Source organism: Lepidochelys kempii, chromosome 8, assembly GCF_965140285.1.
Source record: "Lepidochelys kempii isolate rLepKem1 chromosome 8, rLepKem1.hap1, whole genome shotgun sequence".
Classification (NCBI taxonomy): domain Eukaryota; kingdom Metazoa; phylum Chordata; order Testudines; family Cheloniidae; genus Lepidochelys; species Lepidochelys kempii.
This window is the reverse complement of record NC_136387.1, coordinates 56,577,661-56,594,808: the sequence shown is the minus strand read 5'-3', so window position 1 is coordinate 56,594,808 and position 17,148 is coordinate 56,577,661. Positions and strand designations below refer to the sequence as shown.

At 40.0% G+C, this 17,148-nt stretch overlaps 1 protein-coding gene across 1 annotated transcript in view; it reads right to left on the bottom strand.

The window, feature by feature from the left end:
* The window catches only part of HMCN1 (hemicentin 1), a 325,430-nt gene that overhangs the window by 48,144 nt on the left and 260,138 nt on the right, over nucleotides 1-17,148 (bottom strand). Inside the window, exons 66-77 of the mRNA XM_073356688.2 lie at nucleotides 16,362-16,545; nucleotides 16,082-16,179; nucleotides 15,315-15,593; nucleotides 14,454-14,650; nucleotides 11,671-11,752; nucleotides 9,018-9,154; nucleotides 4,703-4,844; nucleotides 3,482-3,626; nucleotides 2,860-2,987; nucleotides 2,132-2,288; nucleotides 521-642; nucleotides 153-317 (exon numbers count right to left, since the gene is read on the bottom strand). Of these exons, the coding sequence (XP_073212789.2) occupies nucleotides 153-317; nucleotides 521-642; nucleotides 2,132-2,288; nucleotides 2,860-2,987; nucleotides 3,482-3,626; nucleotides 4,703-4,844; nucleotides 9,018-9,154; nucleotides 11,671-11,752; nucleotides 14,454-14,650; nucleotides 15,315-15,593; nucleotides 16,082-16,179; nucleotides 16,362-16,545 (1,836 nt within the window). The remainder of the gene's footprint in view (nucleotides 1-152; nucleotides 318-520; nucleotides 643-2,131; nucleotides 2,289-2,859; nucleotides 2,988-3,481; nucleotides 3,627-4,702; nucleotides 4,845-9,017; nucleotides 9,155-11,670; nucleotides 11,753-14,453; nucleotides 14,651-15,314; nucleotides 15,594-16,081; nucleotides 16,180-16,361; nucleotides 16,546-17,148) is intronic.

Below are 17,148 nucleotides of genomic sequence, written 5' to 3'. Positions count from 1 at the left end.
TAGTATATTATAACTATCTTACATTCAAAGAAAACAGAGAAATCATATTACCGTTTAAGAACCCTACATTTTTATTCTAAAATATTTACAATGAAAATAGTAATGCACCTTTTTCTAGCGTTTTCTGCATCTACTCAAGTCATGCATAATACCTGAAGACAGAATCCTGTAGCCATCTCCTCTGGGAAGGAGTTGTATCCCATTTTTGGTCCAGTGGATTGAGGGGACAGGAACACCTGAAGCAGTGCAGGAAATTACTGCTGGAGACAGTTTTGTTACCAGAAGATCGGTAGCTTCATCTGCTATGGATGGGGGCACTAAAGCAAGGAGAACAAGTGTTAGGATTATCGACCATTCTCATTTCATATAGATGTTTGCATATAGCGATGTCCTCTTTCTTAACAAGAGTAAAAAGCACAATAGTATAAGCATCAAAATTACAATTCTCATTTAAAGAAAGCATTGTCCCGATGAAATTTTTATTGTCATAATACATGTGAATACACAATGTCTGCTTTACCTTGTACAATGAAATCAATTGTTCTTTGATCCTCTCCTGCATCATTTGACACAGTGCATGCATAGACTGCAGTGTCATCCACAGTGGGAGAAATGATAACTAGGGAACCTGAAGACAAAAGCCTGAAACGGAGCAATTAGAAGATATTGAAACATCTTTTCACTCAGCACGTCGTCAGTCCATCGAATTCATTGCCACAAGGAGGTCAGATTTTAATATTGTTGCTGGATTTTAAAAATGGCTGCACTATTTTATATCCCATAATGCAACTGAAGATCAATATTCATACTGCAGCCGCATGGACTAAAGATTTGACTGAACGCAGGACCTTCTGTTCTAAAAGCACAAACTTGTAAATATGAACTAAAAGGCAATCTGTTAGCTGTAGAATTGTTTAAGGTTTATAGAAGACTCTGTGAGACAAGCCAACAGAGGATTATATAATTACAGACATGAAAACAAGTCTGGGATTTCACAATAGAAGACAATGGTACAGAGCCACAACGTCACTACAGTAATATTAATGGTAACATTAATTACTTGCAAATGGCAATTGTAAACATTTAATGGAAGTTAGTCAATTCTCACATTTCAGAGCATAAGCTAAGCACTATAAGGGTCAGGAAAGATTTCCCACCTACACAGAAAAACAAGAACACACACAGAGTTGGAGCTCTTTACATGTGGATCTCGCAGCTCTGGCATGGAATGGGAGTCAACTCTGGGCCCCCAAACCCATTCCCAGTATCCCATTAAGAGTTCTCTGTGGGAGTGGAATCTGGGCCACTATGGGGAGCCAATGTTTGGTGTTGTCAGGGCCAATAGAAAGCAGAATGTCTCCCCCACCAATCCCAAGGAGCCATTACCTTTCCCATAGGTCAGCCCTGGCCAGAGAGATTCCCTTGCAGCCTGGCTTCAGTGGAGGATAGAGATCTGAGACACTGGGGTTCCACACTAATAAAATCCACAGGGTTTGAAGGAGGAACCTACCACTCTTTCAGCCGGGAAGCAAACCCTATACCATTCCAGGGGATCCTTGGGAATTTTTCTCACCCTTGGCCATTCCTTGTGCATCATGGTGGGAGTGGCCCATCTGGCCAAACAGCTGCAAACTGAGAACTAATTATTGCTGTTCTGAGCAGCAATAGTTTGCACTTAGCAAAAGTTAGTACCTCACTCTGGCAAAATCTAAATGTTTCCAGGGTCTACAGGAGCCATATACAAATGGGATGTATGAGTGTTTCTCTCCAGTTTTCTCAGTGTTTCCACCAACCAGGAACAGAAATACCACAAAAAGAGCATATCTTACATTATTTTGACCTCTTCAGTGGATCTCAGAGGTGAGTGAAAAACATGAAGTCAAATGCAAATAGACACACATTATTAAGATACAAGGCAAAGAGTAGAACTTTACTACTAAACATGTGTAAAGTTTTATTTAAACCAGTTCATCAGTAAACCAGTTCAGTAATACTAATAGTTATGCAATGAAGTTTTTCTATTGGTTTAAAAGCAAGTTTTAAATTAAATTAAAATAAGCCAAATCAATCTCTGAATAGATTTGCTCCAGAGATGAATTTAGCCCACAACAAAGATTAGAGCATTTCTCACCTGTATGTATTATGATTCAGATCAACATTAAGGACATGCCCATTCTTCTTCCAACTTATTGCTGGCCTGGGGATTCCAGTGGTCTCACAGGGGAGGGTGGTTTGGACATTTACAATAACTGTAATATTGGTGGGTCCAGGAGCGATAGATGGAGGAACTAAAGAATATATGAAGCCCAGGTAATTTTAAGAGAATGTATATTTTTTCAAGCTGAACTATTTGAAACTATCCTTTTCTGTAGCACGGATCATTTGACATTTATAAATTCACCAAAAAAATGCAGAAGGGAATGTTTCTCAGTTCTGTTATATCCTGTTGATGTACACACACCAGTTAACAAAGAACAACTGTTTTTTCTGTTCACAAATATTTAGGCAGTGTTCATAACACCCAGAATTTCTAAGGGCTTACAAAAACCAACCAAACAAAACTAGACAGAATCCTTAAACAAAATTCCAGATGCGAATAATCCTGAATTTTGGGGACATCTATATTCTGTGCATGGATCTGACTTTCATTGACCCCTTTCTCTATAATGGCCTGAACCAGTGTCTCAAATTCAAATAGCCCAATGCCTGAGTACTTGAAAAGCAGGCTCAAGAGTTGCTTTTCTGCAGTTCCAGTCCATTACTAATAAAGATAGATTTCAAGATTCAGAAACAATCAAGGAATCCAATGTATCCAGTTTTTGTAGAACATTTGTGTTTATCTGAAAAAGAAATATTTACCCTGGATCTGTAGATCAATTCGCTTGCGTTCCGTACCAGCTGCATTGGTTGCCATACACAAATATCGTCCAGTGTCGGTAACGTGTGCTGTGTGAATGTACAGGGACCCATCCTCTAACACTGAATATCTAAAACAAAGTCATAAGCATTAATTTAATTTTTCATGGCAGGAACTGTGGCTAAGTGTTGTGAGAAAAGAGAAACAGAAGAACACAGGGGACACAAGGGTAGGCAAAACATGTAGCACCTTAATTTGGCCATATATAATTTTCCTTTTTGAACATACTACACTCATTCTGCCTTGAGTCTGCCTTTCAGCACATCTGATATACCCCTTACTCAGTAATTATGAAAATGGACTCCTACAATGACTTTCAAATGGAAATACATCAGCTTTGTGTATGTTAAGAAAGAGGTGATTTTTATTATCACTCATTTAAACTGAGAAAATCCAGGTGATGAATGAATACACACTGAATGAATGAATACTAACATTAATACTGAGTTTGTGAATGTAAAACTAATGCAAATAAAATCCCAAAAGATTTCACTCCAAGTCTTCTGTTACAAATACATTGTTAAAAATTTTCTACAGACTGTTATTCTGACTATTAGACGCTACCTGGCATTGTTTCCAGCAAAAATAGCCCCATCCTTTCTCCATGTAATTCTTGGGGTTGGTATTCCTTCTGCAACACACTCCAGAACAGCAGACTTATTTATATTCACAACAACTGTCTGAGGACCACCTTTGATTGTAGGAGCAACTGTATAAGAAAGAATTCCTCATGACATTAGAGAGAGAGCGCTTTATTTTGAACTGTTTTAAATTAGACCCATGGGAATGTATGCTATGACAAAGGAATTGTGCCCCCATGAGTACGCGCTATCTCAGAGTTTAAAAAAAAATAAAAATAAAAATTAAAAAAAAAGGAATATAAGAGTTAAAGAAAAACTTCTTATCTTTTACAAATTAAAAAGATAGTAGATTTTCTGTGCCACCTACTAATGGTCTGGAATTGTTAGAACTAGCACATGGCATGGTCTTAGCACAGGGGAATGGACAAGATGACCTCTTGAGATCCCTTCCAGCCCCACATTTCTAAAATTCTAAAATTCTTTGATACCTTTTAAAAATGAGGAAATTAAGTACGACATTAAGACTATCTATCCCAGACTATGTTTTATTACACACAAACCATTCATTTGAACTGAATCTAGGATTTTGACCCTGGCATGAGAGATTGAAATTAGGGTTTAACCCTCCCCCAGTAGCTGTATCTCAAAATTAATATCTGTTCCTTTGCAGATTGCAGCGTCTTGTAGTAGTATGGCCCTGTCTTAATAAGAGAAAAACCCACCCTGGGCCTTATTAACTATCTTAATGGAAAATTTACATGTGGCCAGGAAGGTCCTACGCTTAGCCTCTCTTCAGAGCTGTTCATTCATTTTGTTCCATGCATCAACCAGAAAAATATGCTATGAAGCAATTCAGGCATCACCCTGCTCAATAGAAACCAAATGCCTCATCTCTGCCAAGCACCTCATCCTAGACCTACAATGGCATTAGGCTCCTAACTGCCAGTGCTTTCAGTGGAATACCTTTGTGGATATGGGCCCTAATGTGACTTTTATAACACAAATGCACATGGGGGCAGAATGAAAGTTTCCTGGGCTATCTTAAAACATTCTTTAAAGTATTCTTTGGATTGATATATTAACAAAATTACTGTACTTATGCTTACTGGTTGTGAGGAGTCCAGTAAACATATTCCGTCTTTTCCAACTCTCGGAAATACTGTGCAAAGATTATAATAGTTAAGAATTAAACCATATTCTTTACCATTTACAGTCAGCACAAACTCTCTGGTAGTTTTTCCTGCTATGTTACTTGCCACACAGGTATAGCTTGCTGTATCACCTAGGTCAGCATTATTGATCTGCAGATATCGGCCACTGGATAGGATGCGGACTCGAGGAGTCACCTAAGGAAAGTTCAACAAGTAGAACTAATTTTATCATGGTTTTCCATTGTACTGAAAATTCATGTTGCAAAGTAATAGGAGTCATGATAGAGTGGCCATAAGAACATAATGGGTCAAATTCATCGATGGCTTAACTTCATTTGTATTGGTGAAGTTACAAGGATAAATAAGGGAGACAAGGTGGATGAGGTAATATCTTTTATTGAGCCAACTTCTGTTGGTGAGAGAGACAAGCTTTGGAGCAGTTTCCTAGACCTGAAGAAAGCTGTGTGTAAACTCAGAAACTTGTCTCTCGCACCAACAAAAAGTTGATCCAATAGAAGATATTGCCTCACCTTGTCTCTCTAATATCCTGGGACTGACACAGCTACAACAACACTGCATGCAACGAGAAATAAGGCTCTGTTACATTTCTTAGAAAATTTGGTTGAGTTTTAAAATATTGATGCCAATTTATAGTCTCAATCATGAATTCATTACTCAGGAATTTTGCCTGAATAGGGGATTAGAATTTCTGACCAAAACAAATTAATTATAAATGTTTTTTGGTTTTCATGTAAAATGGCAGTTTGACGGCATGAACTGAAATGCATTCTTTATCCACACCCAGGCATATCACTGATAGAAGAAATAAAAGCTTTCCCACACTGCTCTTTCAATGTGCCACAGCCTTGACCTAAAGGAATCATTTCCATTATGCAACAGATTAGCCTCTCCACTGAGACTACCTGCAAGGATGCCAGAGGTGGTATGGATCCCTGTCTGTTTGGCACTGCACTGAGTGTGAACAGATTGAGCCAAAACAGCCATTAGATGTGAATTGGTTTTGGTCACTACCAGTCTGGACAAGATTTGTACTGGTGTACTAAAATACTGCCAACTCCAAGTGTTCAAAGCCATGAGGCAGGGCCCACACCATCCTGAGACTGGCTTAAAAATCATGATGGGTTCTTTTAATACTAAATTTGGTGTTGTTTAACTTCTCTTATGGTTTATGAACCTTTAGGCCTCCTATTCTGCAACTCCTTCTCTGCAGGTAGACTCCAAGCTAGTTTAGAGCCCCGCTGAAGTCAATAGGTCCTCCCATAGTCACAGAGGTCCACCCATGCAGAACAGATTGCAGCACTGGGGCCCTAGAAGTGAAATAAGCCACTTCTCATTGCCAAGCCCTTGGGCAGATGCTACTTAAAACGCCTCATATTTGTAATAACTGGTATTTTTTGTATATTTTTATTTATTCCTCTTACATATTTCAGCACAATTGCTATGACCTTAGAAGCATATAATGCAGCTGAGAGAAATTAATTCACTGTCATTGCTACTAAGTAGTTTTAAATATAGTACCCCATATATTTGACAAAACAAAGGCAAGAAATTATAGTTTAGTCCCCAAACTGTACTTTAATTATAATCCTTGTGATAATGAAAACTCCACTGGGTCCTGTCTTTAAAAAACAAAATCCATTTGTTTTTTAGGGCCTGATCCAAAGCCCAATTAAGTCAATGGAAAGACTCCCACAGACTTCAATGGGCTTTGAAACAAGCCTCTCTAATGTATCTATTAGTTAATACTCTTAGGGCCTGATCCTACATTCCTTGTGAACCCAAGTATCCCAATCAAACCATTCCTAGAAGTATAGTAATGTCAGATACACCTCTTGTTCTGCTGTCAAAGATGATAATGGTGCATAAACATACCATTAAACAAACACAGGATTTAAGATTTGACTGTTAGAGACAGAACAGAAGAGAAGATTGAAGATTGCCCAATGGAAGAAGACAAAACTAGTAGGGAAGGAAGGAAGTTTCATTTAAAAGCTCATAAGATGGTGTAACTAAAAACGATGATTTTCAGTTAAAATAATCCTGAAGTACTACCATCCAAAAATTGGTATTTTCCAAAAACTTCCCTCTCCTCATTGTGAAACTGTCCACTTTTCCCAAGGTAAAGCAGGATTACTCTTTCCACTCCTGGGTGTACCTCCCTCTGTTTCTTAAATATTAGTGGATTACATTTCTCCCTTGAGGTCAGGAAAGAATTTGGCTAATTATGTACACAACTTGAACATCTCATTTTTCCTTATTAGGCAAAAGTGATCTGTCTCCAGTCAGACTTCCAAGATCAAAAAAAGAAAAAGATAACTGTGCCCCAGAAATATGGGAGAGCTATGCTGACATAGCTATACTCAACAATGGAAAGAGTAGCGGGGGATAAAGGAAACCCAAATCTCGTAGTTGCACTTCACATGGCAATTTTTTTAAACAGGTTTGTAAAACTTCTTACACAGGTTTGTGGACTGCATGGTTCTTTTATTAGAATGGTGTGAATGTAGTGCAGTGAGATGTTCTAAATAGCTCTGCAGACTGAAGTACTCTATTGACCCACAAAATATGCACAGGGTAGTCAAAGCATCACCATCCTGCCAAACTAATATGCCTCAACCCTAACTTGAAGGGCTCAATTCCAGGGCTCATAGTAGGGCTGGTTAATACTTAAAAAATAATTCCCAAATGTTCATGTGAATAACTGATTATCTTTCAACACTATTCACAAAACGCCTTAATTTTTGTTTTCTGCAAACACTTGTATGAGTGATTTTTTTTCTTTTCTTTTCTTTTAAACATAAAAATGTTGACGGAAAACAAAAGCTTCAAATACTTTTGCAAATGTTTTCCAGGAAGGTACACGTCAGAAGCATTCATGTTGCCTTCTTCCAATCTCTTTCCAGCCTCCCGTTTACAAAAGCTTGTCATCCAGTAGAAATAATACCAGGTGACCTAAGTGGTCAACCACATACCACAAAGGAATAGCATCCAAAGGAATTGTGCTTATCTCAGATATAGTGACTGCAGGAGCTACTGTTGAAGTGGTGCCCTTCCTGTCACTAGATTATCCCTCAAAGGCATAATCCAGTACTCATTTAGTATCCAATATTATTTTGTTCTTTAAATTTATATTAGATAGGAGTCTTATGGATATAATTTATTTATCTCCAAAGATAATAAAAGAAACTTTCTTTCACACACAGAGGACAGTTGGAACACTCTGTGAATCCCATGAGCAGTCTCTAGTTCCAAACATTTCTTCCTTTTATTGGAACTGGACAAGTGAAGCTGGAACTGGCATCAGCTTATTTGTACTGGAACCTTTTTTGGTGCAGTCATGTCTTTGCCAGTTAAAACACTCAGGTCAGTACTGACATGGCTACCTGGCCCAAGTTCTTTGAGCTAACTCAAATTTAATGTAGAAGTATCATCCACTGTCATTGGAGGAGGGGGGGCTGACACTTGAGACATACACAGACAAAGAATGTCTGTGATCATCCTAGATGGATCACAGTGAACCAAGAGGTCATGGATGAAGTCTGGAAAGGGACCAAAGTTAAGGGAGACACGAATAACAAACTAATGGTTCACCTGGATTTACCTTTTTCTTTCTCAACAATTAAAGGGCCAATATAAAGTAAAAACCTGAGGTTGCTCAGCACAGTCTCCAGGAAACCCAACATGACATTAGACAAGGCCAAGTAGTCCACTGGGAAAGGGCTATGTGATTGAAAATCTAGGTGGCCCTACAATGGATGATGAGCAATAGAAAAGTCTCCAGTTGAACAACTCTGTTCTTGCTCCTTTGACTGAACCAATAAGGATGTGATGCCTCACTGCCATTGCATTAAATTCTGAGTCAATAGGTGCACTTGGGGCAAAACTGTGGTGATTAGCAGAGATTAAAGTAAGCTACTTATTTGGTTATTTCTCTTCAATTTAAAGAAATTTATTTCCTTTCTAAATGTTACTAGAATATGAGGATTCATAATATACCCAAAGTTAAATGTATAGTGTAGTCTTTCTCAGCTACCTTTCCTGCGAAGCCATTCAGGAGTATACCGAAGGCTTCTAGGATTGCTCAAAGGATCCAGGAGGAGCAAGGGATCCCCCTAAAGGAAAAGAGAACAAATAACAGCGGGATGGCCAGTTCATGTGGTCACTGTCTTCATGTACTTGTTTAAGTCAAGTTGTATTTGGACCAGGGCTACTCAACAACCTTCTCTTGACCTCAAGGGACCACAACTCAACTGTGCTGAAGGTGCAAGTGAGTAGAATCAGAAATTTAAGTTCAAGCCCTTTGTGCAAAGATGCAACAGATTTGTGAAAATAACATAGCAAATGTACCTGTAAAAGGTCTCCATCTTTAAGCCATGTGATCGTAGGAGGTGGCACTGCATCTGACTTGCACTCCAATATAACTTGTCTGTTCTGCAGCACAGTGAGATCCTGATGCCCACTGGTGCCAGCAATGTTAGGGGGAACTGTTTTAAAAAAAAGAATAAGAAAAGCATGACAAAGATGAACTATAATTAAAATATTTCTATGGACAGAATCCCAGTGTGTAATTTTCAAACAAAGTTTTGTGATATACCAGCAGAGCAGCAGTACAATTAACTGCTTTTGCTTTTCATTGCCAATATCAGGTCTGACTTTTATCTGCAAAATATATCACCCTCATTTGACTAGCTATAACCCACTTACTAAAAATGCAGGTCACAAACCACTAACTGACAGAAATTAGTTGAAAGTCCATTCTCTGTGAAGAAACCAGCACTTAGCCAGATGAAGTCAGGATACCTCAAGCTCTGTAACCCTCTTCATCAACAGATTCAGATATGATTTGTCATTCACTGGATAAGCAAAACCTTGATTTGATAAAACTTCTTCACTGTAGGAAGAATTCATGTAGGAATTGTGCAAGTCTGCAAGAAGCAGAAGGCTGACTCATCTGTGAGACATCTTTTGTGAACTTACTTCTGCTACCATATAGTCATATAACATTGAGTTTTCTCCCTAGGGCAGAGAGGAAATTATTTTGCATTGTCTTATTCTTCGGAGACTAGATTGACAAGATCTAAGGTCTATTCTAGATCTAGAGGAGCTGACATACTGATTCAGCTGCCATTTCTTTTATTTTTTTATATAATATGAAATGTATATTGTGTGTGTGTGTGTGTGTGTGTGTATAAACACACACATAAACACATATATCCTGTCCTTTTTATTCCTTCTCAGTCTTATTGAAAAAGGCCAAAGGACGGACATCAATTCCTCTAACTTTCTTTGTTACTCTGATTTCCATTATAATTGCTTGTGTTTTATTTTAAAATAGCTATGTTTGCAATGTTCCATCATAATTGTGTCATGTTCTGTATAGCTACATTGTATACAAACATTAAGTAACTGCACTTGATTTAATATCCTCTTTCTGAGAGAGTGTATTGTCACTTCTGTTTTCCTGACCCTCAGTACACAGATTTATAGATTTCAAGATCAGAAGGGACCATTGTGATCATCTAGTTTGACCTCCTGTATAACATGGGCCATAGAACTTCCTCAAAATTATTCCTAGAGCATATCTTCTAGAAAAACATCCCATTGTGATTTAGAAATTGCCAGTGATGGAGAATCCACCACAACCACTGGTAAATTGTGTCAGTGGTTAATAATCCTCACTGTTAAAAATTGACTCCTAATTTCCAGTCTGAATTTACCTAGCTACAACATCCAGCCATTGGATTGTGTTATACTTTTGTTTGCTAGATTGAAGAGCCCATTATCAAATATTTGTTCCACATGTAGGTATTTATATACTGGGATCAATTCACCCCTTAACCTTGTTTTGGATAAGCTAAATAGATTGAACTCCTTGAGTCTTTCGCTATAAAACAGACTCTCTCATCCTCTAATCATTCTCATGGCTCTTTTCTGAAGCCTCTTCAGTTTTTCCAGAATACTTCTTGAAGTGTGAACATCAGAACTGGACATAATATTCCAGGAGTGGTCACACTGGTGGAAAAAAGAGACATAATATAACCTTTTTACTCGACTGAAGATTCACCTTAGTTAGCCCTTTGGCCAAAGTGTCACACTGGGAGCTCATATTCAGCTGATTATCCAGCATGATCCCCAAGTCTTTTCCCAAGATAGAGTCTCCCATCCTGTAAGTATGGCCTGCATACTTTGTTCTTAGATGTGTGACTCTACATATTACAGTTCTGAAACACATCCTGTTTGCTTGCACCCAACTTACCAAGCATCCAGTTTGATCTGTATCAGTGACCTCTCCTCTTCATTATTTACTATTCCCTAATCTTTGTTGCTTTTGCAAACTTGATCAGTGATGATTTCTTCTTTTCTTCCAGGTCATTGTTCAAAATGTTAAATAGTATAGGGTGAAGAACTGATCCCTGCAGTACCATACTAGAAGCACATCCACTCAATGATTCTTCATTTACAGTCACATTTTGGCACCTATGAGCCATTTCTTAATCCATTTAATGTTCTAAATTGATTTTGTATCATTTTAGTCTCCTAATCAAAATGTTATGTAGTACCAAGTCAAATGCCTTATAGACGTCTAAGTACATTGCATTAATGCTATTACATTTATCTGCTAAATTTGTAATATCAATGTTTCCTTTCATTTGTTTGTCCTTTTCCTTTTTTAATTTAAGTATAGTTAATTTGTAAAAGGGAAGGACTAATAACTAAAACACCTTAAAGGGTACTGACAACTCCACTTCCTCTAAAAAAGATCTGCTTTGTTACAGAGGTCCTTACTTAGGACCTAGTCCTTGGATCTTCTGTTCTAGAAAGGAGATGACAGATGCAGTCCAAAACCAGATAAGATCACTGAAAATGGTACTCAAAGAGTTTTTTCTTTGTCAGGCATTATTCATTTGATAACTTTTTCTAGCTTTTAAAAGTAGTAGATAATGCAGTATTAGGCTTATAGTATTAAAGAATGCTTTAATTGTTTCCAAATGAAGCTTACCATGCACTCTTACTAGATATTCTTTATCGTCATCTCCCGCAGGACTAGATGCGAAACACGTATATCTTCCTGTGTCTTCCACCTAAAGGACACCCAGATAACTTTAGTAGAAACTTCAGAATATGGGACCAATTCAATTAAAACAGCAAAAGAAGTAGTGATGTTCGCAGTTGGCTTTGATAGTAGATATCGATTAAAAAACACAAGGGAAACAGAAGAAATTAAACTAGCGATTCCTGGGAGAGTAAGCAACCAGAAATATTTGAAAGCTTGTCTGTTTTATTTGGGGTAGATTGTGGCCATCAGGTCAAACCCTTTGTAGAGGTGGTGTGCATCTGCAGCATCCCAGGAAAAAAGCACCAGGGCTAATGTGCCTCGAGCAGATACATTCTCTTCTGGTCCGGCTCTCTGCAATGAACAATCCATTAGGATGGAATAGATTGTTCTCTGAATGCATCAGCCCATATAATGGGCCAGTATGGGATGGGATGGAGGGGAGGAAATGGGACTCCACTTCCTCCCCAAACTGTTCTTGGCATCTTGCTCCCTGAGAGAAGGTAGCACTAACAGTGCCTATGCTTTCCAGAGCATGGGAGCACAGACTGCTATTATGAAGAGGCCCTTTGCCTGCCTAGAAGGTTTTTGGCTCTCCCCTCTCTCTGCTCCTGCACAGCAATGCAATTACCTCTCACAATCTGGCCTTTACATAGGTAGTCTTGTAAAATGTATCCTTCTGCCCCTGAGAATTATTTGAGGTCTCAAATATTTACTAACATCTTTATATCTTCTGCTCCTCATAAATCGCTCTGTGTAAAGTCTTGGGGCTGAGATAAGGGGTTTATCATATGAGCAAGAACAAAAAATTAGTCCTCCCATGATGAACTAAAAGTTGAAGTCCAGCTGTCTTCAGAGTGATTAGGACAGGGGTGGCCAATCTGTGGCTCCGGAGCCACATGCGGCTCTTCAGAAGTTAAGACGCGGCTCCTTGTATAGGTACTAACTCCAGGGCTGGAGCTACAGGCGCCAACTTTCCAATGTGCTGGGGGGTGCTCACTGCTCAATCCCTGGCTATGCCACAGGCCCTGCCCCCACTCCACCCCTTCCTGCCCCCTCCCCTGAGCCTGCCGTGCCCTCACTCCCCGCCCCCCCAGAGCCTCCTGCACATGACGAATCAGCTGATCGGGAAGCATAGGGGCCAATTTCCTCTCTGCCTGGTGGGTGCTCAACCCCCGCCCCTGGCCCCAGCTCTGCACCACCTCTTCCCGCCCCTGCACCCCATCCCCATTCCACTCCTTCCCCAAAGTCCCCGCCCCACCCCGCCTTTTCCCTTTTCCCACCCCCCGCCCCCATTCTACCCCCTTCCCCCAAGTCCCTGTCCCTGCCCTTTCTCTTCTCCGTCTCCTCCCCTGAGCGCTCTGTGTCCCTGCTCCTCCCCCTCCCTCCTGGAAAGTCCAAAGCGCTGCCAAAGAGCTGTTAGGTGGCAGGGGGAGGGGGTGGAAAGCGCTGGGAGGGAGGGGGAGGAGTGGGGACGCGGCGTGCTTGTGCGGGGGGAGAAGGAGGCGAGGAAGGAGGAGCTTGGCTGCCGGTGGGTGCGGAGCACCCGCTCCAGCCCTGGAGCACCCACGGAGTCGGCGCCTATGTCAGGGGGTTTGGGGAGGACTGCTGGTGGGTGGGAGATGCTGGGAGGGGGAGATGGAGGGAGGAGCTGATGGGGGCCTGCTGACATATTGGCTCTTTGGCAATGTACATGGGTAAATTCTGGCTCCTTCTCAGGCTGACCACCCCTGGATTAGGGTATGTGGTTTTAGTTTTCTAGGGTTTTTTTTAAGTCTCAGTTTAAATTGTCTGAGTTGATTTGAAATTTTTCTTGTATGGTCTTTATTAATTTCCCAGACCACTTCCTTTCCTAGTCCCTATACAAATGGTTGTAAATCCCAGTTAGCTTGCCTCTGTGGTCCATCCATGTGTAAAACAATAGGGAAGGGATCACAGTCAATAGAAGAAAAACAAAAAAATAGACAGAAGAGCCAAAAGGTAGGGAAAAGAGGAGAAAAACAGAGAGGCAGCAGGGTAGATACAGAAATTAAGACAGAAGGGGACGATACACATCAGAGTCCCCTGTGCTGTCTGCCCTGCTGTCTCAGGAAGCTCCACTGAAGGCAGCTCGAAGGATTCTGGAATGCATTCGAGAGTAGCTGGGGCAAGAAGAGGGAAGTGCCAAATCACAGTGTTAACTATGGTATCAGTGCACCTGCAGCTGGGTCAGGGTTCAAAATGATGAGGTAGAAAGTGAAAAATACCTTGTCCAGCTGCAACTGCAGGGGCAATTTTGCATAGGCAGAAGGTCATTATCCAGTTTAGCATTTGGCCAGTCAAACTGATTAACTCTCCTACTCCAGGGAAAACTCTCCTACTCCGTGTTGCAGGTTCATTAATCACCGCAAGTTGTCAGGACCTTGGCTTTACACCAATAGAGAGATGGTACAGCGTCTCTTAGCATTATGCTGGCTTATAGTTTAAAGACTACAGCTATGTCTACAAATGAGGGGTGTTAATTTCCTGTCTGGGTAGCCATACTCATGCTAGCTCTCATCAAGCTAGTGCAAGGATAAATAGCAGCGTAGCTACGGTAGCATTGGTGGTGGCAGTGGAGGCACAACTGAGCACAAACCTGCCTGAAATCAGACTGCAGACATAGTGTGCCATGAAACTGGGGATCAGCCCAGCTCTGCAAGCCAGTCCAGGATTTGCAAAGCCAAGCTTCATTTCCATGTGTCAGTCACCTGAGCACTGGCTATTCGAAGGACCTCTCCTCCTCTCAGGACGTGAACATTGTCATTCTGTGGGAGTGGGCGCCCATCCTTCATCCATGTGATTTTGGGGGCTGGGATGCCAATAGACATACAAAAAAGCTCCAGTAGGTGGTTAACAACCACAGATATCTCTTCTGGTTTATCAGATCCATTGATATGAGGGGGCTCTGCAGGAAGGAAAGACAATTCATGTTCTTGACTAACATAAAAATTCAGATTTATAAAACATGATGGGCAACCAAATGGTTAGAGTGGTAGATTCCAGATTGATGTATTTTATTCCTCTCAGTCACCAACTCCCTGTGTGACATAGATCAACTCACATGAGTTCTCTTCGCCTCAGGTTAGCAACATAAGCGAAGTATAATCATATTTTCCTCTGTAAGATGGGTGTTGTGAGACTAAATTAGTATGTGTAAAGTGTTTTCAGATCCTTGGGTAGAATACACAATACAGTACAAGAGAATTTGTATTAGATCTTCAGTTGCTGTAAATCAGTATAACCTCGTCAAGCTATGCCAGTTTACACCAGCTGATTATCTAGCCCATTGAATTTAATTTCTGTTACACCAAAGTTACCCAGTTAAAGCAAATTATTCTGTACATCAATATGCTGATTTATATTTAGCATGTTGCTGTTACCTGTAAATCTCAAATACCAACATACAAATTTTCACCATGTCCACTCAAAGGTAAATTCCATCCCTTTAATCCTACTATCTCATGAGCACTACTTCCTGAAAATGTTCTAAATTTCTAAAGACTTTTAAATGATTGTCTCTATTTTAGGCATACTTTTGCATCTTGTCTGAATGTAAAATTAACACTTACCCAACACTTTCAAGGTAAAGTGCTTGCTGACTTCCCCTGCTTCATTGGATGCTATACAGGTAAATCTGCCTGTGTCATCAGTCTCCGTCGTTGAAATGTGAAGGACCATTCCTTGATTACTTATAGTAAGATGGGTTCCAAGATTTAGGGATTGTCCATTTTTAAGCCATAACATATTGGGGATGGGGGTGCCATCAGTAAAGCACATCATAGAAGTTGGATTGCCTTTTACTATAGTCACTTCCTCTGTTTCTCCTGCTTTGTCCATGCTTGGTGGTACTGCAGAGAAAAAGATATGATAATTATGGAATACCCTCAAACACTAATTCTTAATATAAAATAAATGCCCTGTTAAGCAATTAAATTTTCTAGGTTTCTTACACTTGTGGTTAGTGTGTGTGTGTGTGGGTTACAATTCAAGTAGAAATAATACACCACATTTATTCAATGAAGAAAAATCTACAACACATTATCTGAGCTAAAAAAAGTAAAGAGGGTTTAAAGTTCAACTCCTCTTACCTTACAAAAATCTTAGCAAAATGTAAAGTTTCCATATAAAGCATCTGCCAAATATGTACTTAGTAAAGTCTTCAATCTTGTGTTGGTAAGAAAATAAATAGAATTCGTCCTCTGAGAGGCAAAATCTCAATGTTCTCAATTATCCAGATAGTTTCAATCAGGGGAAGATTTCTACCCTTCTACGGTTATACGTAGAAAATTAACTACATAACGCAACTTCTTGCACTTAATATCATAAAGAAACTTACCATAAACTTGAAGATTATAGTGTTTATTGTCCACTCCAGCTCTGTTAGATGCTACACAAGTGTACACACCAACATCGGACACCTGAGCTCTCACAATTCTGAAAAGAACACAGCTGCAGTTATCTTACCCACGGCTACCACATGGAATGTATTGCTCCACTTTGACTATGATTGCAGAGGGCCAAATTCTACCCTGGCCTACACCAATTTCAGCACAGTTGCATTAGGGTTAACTGAGGGCAGAATTTAGCTTAGATACCTTAAATAACTGAACACTCACCTGAGAATCTGTCCAGCTGACAACAACCTAATCTGGGATGAGATAGAGAGAGGAAGTCCATTCTTAAGCCAGTTTATTTGTGGTGGTGGGGTGCCAACAGCAGTACATTCAATGTTTATGGAGGCATCCTGTATGGCAGTTAGCTTCTCTGCTTCCTCTTTATTATTAGCTATTGCTGGTGGAACTAAATTAAATAACAGGTGAATAAGAGGGGTGTTAAAATTGGCTGTTCAAAATTATTCCTGTTCTAATCATAGCTCACCTTATCCTGAACTGCAAGATGTTACAGATATTGCTATTCTAACCAAAAAAAAGAATCTCACATGAAACATTCCCACAGGATTCAGCAAGAACAGCGTGTCCAAACTTGGCAGCCAACAGACCTTCTGATATTAGTAACTGTGGGTCACAACTAACTTACATAAACATTTACATTTTAAAAAATCAAGTGCACATAGTAATGTTTACTTGATTAGATTAACAGAAATTGCTTGCAGACTTCACTATGATTGATCACATTTGTCCCCACAGGTACATGGTGCCATATTTTCCCACTAAGATGTTTTTATTCATTATGAAGGACTGTACCCGTTGGCCCTACCCACACAAATAGTCCTGTTGGGCCTGATTCTTCCCAGTCCTGCTCCTGGGGTAGTCATTCACTCCTGTGCCAAATGAGTGTAAAATACTCCCAAAAGCAGAATTCTCTGTTCACTCACACAACTGGTAGCCTTGACACCCATTTTTACAGGTGTAAATGGCTACACACTGTGCTAGGCAGAGGACG